We start from the raw sequence: 10070 nt of genomic DNA on the forward strand, positions 1-10070 counted from the left end.
TTGCCTGTCTTTTGAAAGATGTCGCATAAATCTTGCAGTTACGTTTTAATGCATTCAAAGGATGGCCCTCTTCATAAGCAAGTTCTAGGCTTCATAAAAAGCCTTTTTAGTCGACAACTTAAAAAGAAATATTACTCAGCGAGGGAGAGGCTGCCCAGCGCTGGACTTATCTGGCTTGCCCAAACACTTGGCTTTCGGCAGACTGCACAACTGATTCATTCAACCCATTCCGAAGCCGAAAGTGACGTGACTCATTATTTTTGAAAAGGTCAACAGGGTGCAGCTGCCAACTTTCAACTGCGTCTAGAACCTTCTTGGCGAACACCATCACCAGAGGCCCTCAGTCCTCAACTGTGGCCGATGACACAGGGATCCTGGGGTTTTGTGTGTGTGTGCGTGGGGGGTGGGGGGAGGTGCAGGTATCTGCTCTGAACTGCCTCGCTTTGCTGTGTGCCGAGCCCTGAAGGGTCCCACGTGCTCTAGACTTTAACGTTTCGAGGCTGGAGCCCTTGAAGGCAGCTTGACAGCAAGATTCAAGAGTGGGCAGAGCCCTGGGTAGGAGAGCTACATGCTCTCAGCCCAGCCTGGTTCCTGCTCCAGTGGCCCACCAGGCACAGGAAATAGCAAAGCAACGCTCGAAAGCCGCTGACTGATGAGAAAATTCAGTTGTCTCCAAGGCAAGCCATATGCCCAGGCCCTCAACACTGGCTCTGTAAACATGCCCTTCAGGTATGTGTGTGTACAGGGACATGCCTGAGTGTTCAGGTATGTCTATGTATGTGGAGGGCAGAGGACAAGCCTGACCATAATGTTCCACAGAGACTATCCATATTGTTTTATGACACAGGGTTGCTCACTGGCCTGGTGGAGCTCACCAAAAAGGCCAAGCTAGCTGACCAGTGAGTCTTAAGGATCCCGGGCTCCTGACTCATCAGCACTGGGATTGACGCGTGTCACCACAGGCAGGGTTTTTGTTTTGTTTTTTGTTTTTTGTTTTTGTTTTTGTTTTTGGTTTGGTTTGGTTTTTAATGAGGGCTCTAGGACCTGAACTCACATCCTCTTTATCCACTGGGCTACCCAGCCCACGATGGTGCCAATTCCCACCTCAGACTCCTCCCACTCTGGATTACCCCCAGGAACCACAGACCCATCCTGGGCCATACTTGTTTTCAATTCTAAGGCCCGACTGTCCCCTATCTCCCACTTCTGACCCTCCCACCTCACCCCCCAACCCTCCGCCCACTACCTGAAGCCAGCATCTACCACAAAGGCAGAGCTTCACACCTCAGTCTTTGTCCACGCTGAGGCAGCAGGCTGGTGCCCTCCACAAAAGCTGGTCCCCATTGCCACCTAATACAGTCCTCGCCCAGCAGCCCTGCCTGGGACTACCCACTTCCTGTTTAAGGGACCGTGCGGAGGGGTGTCTCAAGCCGCTTCGCCTGCTATGTTCAACTCTCACCTCCTGTGACTGGACAGCTGCTGTGCAGGGACTTCCTCCCACCCCGCAGCATCTAAAGGTCACAATCCACCGAGGGACCCAATCCAGGTCCCTGGGTTTTTTGAGACATCATTCTCCATGTAGCTCTGTCTGTCCTGGATCTTATTCTGTAGACCAGGCTGGCCTTGAACTCAGAGATCTGCCTGCCTCTGCCTCCCGAGTGCTGGGATTAAAGGTGGGTGCCATCATCACTACTAGACCACTAGGCCAGGGCCTCTGTTCTTAGACATAGCCCCAAACTGGCTACAGTTGTGGGGCCTCCCTCCTTGCCCAGCTGGCCCTCTCTGAAACATGAAACACGAACAGTACCATCAACACCGCCGTGTGAGGCAGAACCAATGATAAAGACAGGTGCAATGTGCCTGGACTTCTATAAACAGCAGCAAGTACTGACTCCCCTGACAAACGATGATGCTTGGCCTGTGGCTTTGCTCTTGGGATCTGTGGAGCCAAAGCTTGCTCCAGAGTTCTCGGGTGCCCTCAGAAAACCAGTGACTCCATGATCATCCCCAAAACTAGGGCATTAAGAACTGGATACAAGATTGGGCGTGGAGATGCACACCTTTAATCCCAGCACTTGAGAAAGCAGAGGCGAGTTGATCTCTGTAAGTTCAAAGCTAGCCAGAACCACACAGTAAAATCCTATCCCAGGTTGGGGGAGGGGGACTGGGCATGGCATCCAGCATGACCAGGGGTGGAGAAATGAGGCGTGTCAGCCATGATGAGAAGAGCCCAGGGTGGAGAACACAGATGGGGTCCCTTCTTGAGCAGTGTGGCTCTCAGGTTTGACACTTGTCCCAGTGGTGGATCGGTGAGATAGATGTAAGGCCAGGCCACTCTGGGCTTTAGAGGCCAACTAACCCTTGGTGTCCACACATCTCTCCGAGTATTCTGCTGTCTGTGAGCACCAAGGCCCTGCATACAGACACCTAACTCAGCTCCCACTCCTGACCCAGTTTCTTTAACTAGAACTGGGTAACATACTTTCCTGAGGGATTTGTGAACACTAGAGTGAGAACATGTGCAGCATACGGGGCAGGGAGTGTCAGCTCTGCCGCCTGCCTGCCTGTCACCATCCGATAAGCACACCTCCTTTATCTCTGCAAGTCATGAGATGATCAATCAGGGCAAAGGACATGCATCCCCATGTAGACAGCACACCCGGCAAAGCCTTGGCGCCGTTATGTCATCTGGCTGTCTGCAAGCACAAAAGTGCTGAGTCGACAGTTCTGGGATCAATCCCTGACTTGTTGGGACAATGTGCTGGTCTCCCCTGGGTACCATAGGAGGCTAGTGTGAGCCCTTGACCGAATGTCATGGAGAGTCACACAGGGCCTGAAAATCACCAGGTAGGTTCCTAATTCAGTCCTCCGCTTGACAATATGCCACCCCGGCCTATCAACATACCCTTAAACACGTAAACATACTCTAAAGGCATGTCAACATAACCTTACGGCACCGCATAGAACACTTGTATTTTGTGGTGCTGGGAGCTGAACCCAGGGCTGCATGGGTGTTTAGGCCTGCCTCCACCACTTGGCCACACTGTCAGCCCAATGCCATTTTTATATTAGGGTTTTACAAAGAACAACCATGCTGGTTCCTATGAGCAGTTGTCCCCAGAGATCTGTCACTTACCAAGGAAGGGCCACCTTCTCATCCACCTCCTCAAAATGTGAACAAGCGAGAGACAGGGTGGTCCCTCCATGGTGTCTGTGTGCACTGTCTTTGGATTTCTCCATCTTCCCTACCAGGCCCTGGTTTTCCTGTTGCCCTGAACATTTAGAAAATAGTCACCAACTGCCAGCCGTCTGAGGCTCAAGTGCTGTCCTCCGGCAGGGAGGGGAGGCGGGCTTTGAACTTTCCAGAAGGGAGAGCTGGGACAAGACGGAGCTGGATATCTGTAGGAATGTTAGGGCTTGAACATGGATATTTTGAGTAAAGGGTTTACGTGACCCTCCTTGTTCCCTAATCGCCATCTGCGGCCTGCTTCATTAATATAAAACAGCTCTTACTTGTTTAGATTATCAACGAGCAACTTTCACGTATTTTCCTCTGTGACACGTGTACCACGGTTATTTTTAACATAGTATGAAAATCATAATAATAATCTCAATTGGCTTTTTGATAAAGCCCAATAACCACACACATACTCGTCAGTTAATATTTAACTAGGTCGGTAGACAAATAATGGACTTATTATTTTAAAATGTCAGCCTGTCAGGATCTTTGGACTCCAAATGAGAGCCAGTGGAGGTCATGCCATCCAAGTGGGCATGAAGGTCAAGCAAGGGATAGGGCCACAGCCAGCACAAACAAGGTACCCAAAAGGGTGTGTTTTCTCCTAGCCCTGGACCCAAGAACTGACATCCCACCGCTGAAAAGCATCCTTCCCCCTGCTGCTGGGGAAATGACCCTACCTGACAAGGTGTATTTGATAAAGTACGCCTTGGTTGATGGGGAAAAGAGATCTCTCAGTGTAGAAAACAAAAATCTGAGATGATCCTTGAAGTCAAAGAGATAACCACACACAAAAAAATCAGAGCTTCTAGCTTTTTTTTTTTTTAAGGTATGTATTGGGCTGGTGAGATGGCTCAGCAGGTAAGAGCACCCGACTGTTCTTCCAAAGGTCCTGAGTTCAAATCCCAGCAACCACATGGTGGCTCACAACTATTCGTAACAAGACCTGGCGCCCTCTTCTGGAGTGTCTGAAGACAGCTACAGTGTACTTACATATAATAAATAAATCTTTAAAGGTATTTATTTTGTGCTGGAGATTTGGCTCAGGGGTGACGAGCATTTGCTGCTCTTGTGGACTTCAATTCCCGGCACCCACACTGGGTCAGTCACAACTGCCTGTAAACCAGGCTCCAGGAAGATCCAATGTCTCTACAGGCAATGACACCTGTACCCTCACCCATCCACATGTGCACAATCACAATCAGAAGTAATGAATAACATACACACACACACACACACTGGGACTGACATGAAAATCCATGCCTTCAGCCCCATCACGGGGGAGGCAGAGGCAGGCAAACCTCTAAATTCGGGGCCAGTCTGATCTACACGGGGAACTTTAGGACAGCCGGAGCTACATTGTGAGACCCTGTGTAAATCATGTACTATTTATGTGTCTGCATGCACGGATGAGCATGTGTGCAGGTGCCCACAGTGGTCAGAAGAGGGCACTGAACCCACTGGAGCTGGAATCAGAGGCAGCTGTGAGCCACCTCATTTGAGGTGCTGGACACCAGACTCAGGTCCTCTGCAGGAACAGCGGGCACTTTTAACTGGGAGGCAGAGCGAGGCTGGCCTTTAAAGCATGATTCTCCTGCCTCTGCTTCTCGAAGTACTAGAAGTATGAGTGTTCCAGCAGTGGCTAGGGGCCCCTGTGGTCTTCTGTAGGCTCACTCCATCAGAACCAGCAGGTCTCCTGCTCAGATGAAGTAAAATGCTTTTTTGTTTGCTTTTGACTCTTGGAGGGTAACTGTGCCTTCTTTAACCCACACATACAGACCTAGCCACCAATTTCGGCTACTTTAAGTGCTAGGGCTGTAGTTGGATTGGTGGTATTCTTGCCTGGCATACATGAAGCCCTGGGATTCAGCCCCAGTGCTACAGAAAGCCAGGTATGGTACATGCTTGCGATTCCAGCACCTGAGGTGGGGGCAGGAATATCGGAAGTTTAAGGCCATCCTTGGCTACACAGCCAAGTTGGAAGCCAGCCTGGGCCACATGAGGCTATTACAAAACAGAAAAATACAACAAAAAGAACAGATGTGACTATGAATGTACACAGACACTCCGTGCTGGGTGGCAAGGTCTGAGTCCAAGCCAGCCCTCCACAATGGCTGGCCTCTGGGGTTCCAGCAAAAGAAAACCCAGGCAAGGCACACCAATCCAAAAACCAGTACCTGATTCCTGTTGCCTCCCTGTCTTAAGTTACTATAGGACCTTGCTCTCCGCTTCGCAACTTGTTAGGAAACTAAGTGGTGGCCAATCATCAACTGCTGACCTGGCCCCCAAATCCTCACCCTCTCCCATTTCCAGTACCATTTCCAGCTCAGTTAGAATATACGTGAGATGTTCAGCATGTCGTGGACAGACAGGACATGACCCTGGGAAGTCTGAAGGCCTAAGGAACCAAGCAAGGTCAGTCACCCCACTGGTCAAGGTTTCAGGCTGAAGATCAAGGGTGTGGCAGTCTGATATCAGATGGGGGTGGGGGCGGGGCCTCAGATGGTTAGCTGGGCTACCAGATAGATGGATAGTCGTTCTGATCTGTAGCTCAGTGGCAGAGGTGGCAGCAACTGTAGGTCAGGTGGTGGCTGGCGCATTGTTCTCTCTTAAGAGAGCACTCCCAAACAGCAGAGCAGGCTCAGGGTGAGGATGTGAGGACAGGGCAACAGAGAGGGGCATGCAGGATGCATGGGTATGGTGGGAGGGAGGGGCATGCAGGATGCATGTGTGTGGCGGGACAGGAGGCCCACTGCAGTCTTCAGCAAGTATCACCCTCTTTGAGAGCACAGTGAGGCCCAGCCCGGGACACCCCTGCTGAAGACACTGTGGGTTGAAGCCAAGCAGAGCCACTGATGGGCTGACCCTTCACCCCCGTTCTGGGACCATGTCACATGAGACTTTACTCTGCAATTTGTTCTGAAAGGTTGGGCAAGGGGCAAGGGGCAAGGGGATTCTCAAATCACTCTCCATTGACTTTATTGAAATTAAGGGGTTTCACTCAGAATGTCCATCCAGGTCCTTGGGTGGCTATGGGCATGTGTATGCTTGTAGCACGTGTGTGTTTGTACGTGCACATGTGTGTGTTCATATGTACACACGTGTATGCTCACATGTACATAATTACTCAGCAACTACATTTGGTATAACTTCACATTTTTGGGATACAGAAATAGTTTTATTTTCTTAATGCAGCATGGTAGACATACAATCAATTATTCCCTAGAGTGTGCAATATAAATTATTCACATTAAAAAATTAACGACAAAGCCTGATATGCGGGAAATATTAAAAACATACACCTAATTTTTATGTGTTTTGACCATGGACATTGCTAGCTTTATAAATCTGAATAAATATGACATGGCGCACAGTGGCTTGAGTACAGATGGGCCTGCTCTGGGCATAGTAAGAACCCACTCTCCACTTTGGTCACTGCGATTCCCTGTGGCGGCACGGGGCTGGCTCTGAACCGCTTCCAGCACTGTGGGAGGGTGCAGCGGGCTTTCCTCCTATTCTCCCTTGTAGCGAGGGGGTCTTTTCTCCTTAAAAGCAAGAAGACCTTCCAGTCTGTCCTTTGTTGAGATGGTCTAAGAGACAAAACATGACACACACTAAAATATAAACCACAACAGCGGATCAAGCATTAACTACACGAGAGCCACCAGCAGCTGCTGGAGGGTCGTGTGTCCTTTGAATAAGTCTCCTAACGATGGGGGCCAAACTATTTTTAACACCCCAAATTTTTTCCATTTCTACTATGCTTTAAACATGAGATAGTTGATTTCCAGAGGCTAAACAAATGAAAAGCTCAGGAAGTGGAGACCCCCATACTCCCCCTGGTCCAATGGCCTGGATCAGCGTACACAGCTGCTACCTCGGGAGGAGTCGGTGCTCTGACACACTTGTACGCTCTGTGGATTTTGATAGAAGTGCAACATCATCTGTCACCACAATGTACAGAAGGGCTCAGCTGTCCCAAACACCCTTTGTTCTCTACGTACTCATCCCCAACCTGCCAAACACCTCTTCCAGAATGTCACTCAGTAGCCTGTACTTTCAGACTGACACCCTTCCTGGAGCAGTGAATTCAAGGTTCCTTTATGCCATCTTGTTACTTGACAGGTCCCACCTTCTTCTCACTGTGCAATATTCTACCACACAGATATACCAGGTGGTCTATTCACCTATAGAAGGACATCTTTTTATTTATTTATTCTTGAGACAGAGTCTCAAGATAGTTGAGGCTAACTTCAAAGTCTCAAGTTACCACAGGCTAGCCTTGACCTTTCTGGAATTTTAGCCTTGTGCCTCCAGGTCTGACTGTGAAACACATGTTGATTGTTTCTAGATTAGCAATTTCGAACAAAGTTTAGCGGCAGGTTTTGGGCAGATATGTTTTCACCTTGTCTCAGTAAACATCAAGGGGCACAGTTGCTGGGTGACGTGGTCAGAGGACACTCAGCCTTCCTTATCTCAAACTGACATCTATCTTGGGGTCACTGAACCACCAACCCTAGTAGCCACAGTGAGAGTCAGTGCCCACTGTTCTGACTTCTTTCTGGTCACTTAACACATACTTCATAGACTTCAGCTTCCAAATGACAGGTGTTTGCAGCAGTCACAGGTGGCGGTTTGCCACCTGCTCGCCTACTGTGGCGAGGTGGCTACTCGGGGTTCTTGTCCGTTTTTACAGTGGGTTTTTACTACCTTACTATGGTGTCTTGGATGTGAGGCCTTTACCGGGTCTATACTGTGGGAAGGCTGGCTCCCAGCTCACCCCTTTCCAGCCTTTCAGCCGAGTTCTACTGAGGAGAAGTGAATTTTAATGGAGTCAAACCCTCCACTCTTCTCTCTTGTTTTCTCTCTTAGGTGGCTTTACATCACCATAACCAAGGCCAAGCTTCCAACTACATCATCTGTACTGTGGCAGCTTTTCTGGCCACTGGGACGGAACCACATTTGATGCAAAGGGTAAGGCTGGGTGCATCACGTATGTGGATGCCCGGATGCTCCATGTTGCTCTCCACTGAGTGGCTGGCATCCTTTTGTTAAAGTATCTTGACTGGGCCGTGTGAGTCAGCCTTGGATGCACTTATGAGCTCTGTCACCAGCATCACAAAGCCTTGAACCTGGGCACTCTTGGTTTCCCAGCTTCACCTTCTGGCCACACCCAGCTATCTATTCTGCATCTTGTCTTTGGCCTTGGAATCAACCTTTTACTCATTAAATAATGAGCCGAGATGCTTGCTGTTATAGAACGTCCAGCATTATTAAAATGGTCAGACGGTTTTGTCTTTGTTTTGAGATAAGGTCTCACTTTACAGTGTCATCCTGGTTGACCTGGAATTCACACCTGTTTCTGCTCTGCCCCTGCCTCTGGACTGCTGAGATTAAAGGTGTGCACCACCACGCCCCACAGGCCTGACTTCTGAATGGTGCTGAGTCCCCCCCCCCCAAACATGGACTTCCAACCACACAGATCATGATTTCTGCCACCCGTGTTTACTATCTGCTCTAGAGCTTGGGCAGACTTTGTTAAATGTTTTGACTAAGAAGAAAATAGCCATGTGTTTCCCTTGTTACAGGCGCACGGGATTAGTGCAATTTTTGCTGTGACTTCAGATGAGGATTTCCCATCGTTGATTTTTTTTTGGAATTGTCTCAGATGGTTATGTCAGTAGTTTCACTTCTACCTTTCCAATGTGTGTGATCTCCACTTCTTGGTCTTGCCTTGGCGCATGAGCTCAGCTCCTGACCTGAAGCTGACAGGACCCTGAGGAGCCACCGCTGCCCCGACCCTGCCCGGTGAGCACTGTGTCAGCGTGGGGTCTGCTCAGTCTGTACTCTGGGGGAGAGCTTTGACAGAGAACACGCGCCCTGACAGAGGCTTTTGCTTCTGGGGGGATGTGTCTATCGATATAACCGTACACTTTTCTTTTTCTGCGGAGAGAGGAGGCTCAGAACCCCAGGGACAGTCATCAAGCTATAAATATCGCCACTGCATGGCAGGGCACCCCTGTAAAATCTCAGCAGCAACTCCTGCCAACCCAGATGGCCCTGCCCCTGAGGATGGCAGTGCTGTACACACTCTCTGGGTCTGTCACCATGTTACATACCTGAGCATAGCAGGCTTCTTCTATGGCTAACCCCGTTACTAAGTCGACCTGAGGAGAAAACATAATTCATTTTAGCAGAATAAGGTAGATTCAATGCAAACTCAAACTCAATAGCCCCATCCTAAACAGAGTCCTCCCACACAGTCCTCCAACAGAGCCCAATTACTCAGGAGGATGTACAGCCTAAGACCTGTAACTAAGCCCCTGAATTCACATCCTGATGCACCCTCTGGGAGCTGTGCGACCGTGGAAAGGTACATGGCCTCTCTGTGCTTCCGAGGCATGTCTGACAAGGGGCGAGCCTCGGAAGTCACCAAATGTGGGGTGAGTGTTGTCTGAAGGTTTGCCTAGCACAGGGTAAGGACGATCTGAGGTGTTTCTGCAAATACTGATAAGATTATTAAGGCACTGAAATAAGTCAAACGCTTGTAATTTTACGGCATTCACTGCATGCAAACCCATTCTCCGGACACTGGCTCACAGCCAAGGAAGCTTGGGGGGGGGCACTATGTGCAGAGAAGAAGGAGCATTTTCAGACAACCACAATAACTGAATACCGGAGCTGCAGGGAGAGATGGCTCGCACAGCTGAGAGGACCTGCTACATAAGCATGAGGACGCAGCTGGGCGTTGGTGGCGCACGCCTTTAATCCCAGCACTTGGGAGGCAGAGGCAGGCAGATTTCTGAGTTCAAGGCCAGCCTGGTCTACAAAG

The 10070-nt window shown here is 49.6% G+C and overlaps 1 protein-coding gene across 1 annotated transcript in view; it reads right to left on the bottom strand.

Annotated features, from left to right (window-relative positions):
* Window positions 1-6399: 6399 nt before the first annotated feature.
* Window positions 6400-10070, bottom strand: part of Auh (AU RNA binding methylglutaconyl-CoA hydratase) — a 93957-nt gene continuing 90286 nt past the window's right edge. Inside the window, exons 9-10 of the mRNA XM_021215674.1 lie at window positions 9358-9405; window positions 6400-6828 (exon numbers count right to left, since the gene is read on the bottom strand). Coding sequence (XP_021071333.1) covers window positions 6751-6828; window positions 9358-9405 — 126 coding nt within the window. The 3' untranslated portion in view covers window positions 6400-6750. The remainder of the gene's footprint in view (window positions 6829-9357; window positions 9406-10070) is intronic.

Source organism: Mus pahari, chromosome 16, assembly GCF_900095145.1.
Source record: "Mus pahari chromosome 16, PAHARI_EIJ_v1.1, whole genome shotgun sequence".
Classification (NCBI taxonomy): Eukaryota; Metazoa; Chordata; class Mammalia; order Rodentia; family Muridae; genus Mus; species Mus pahari.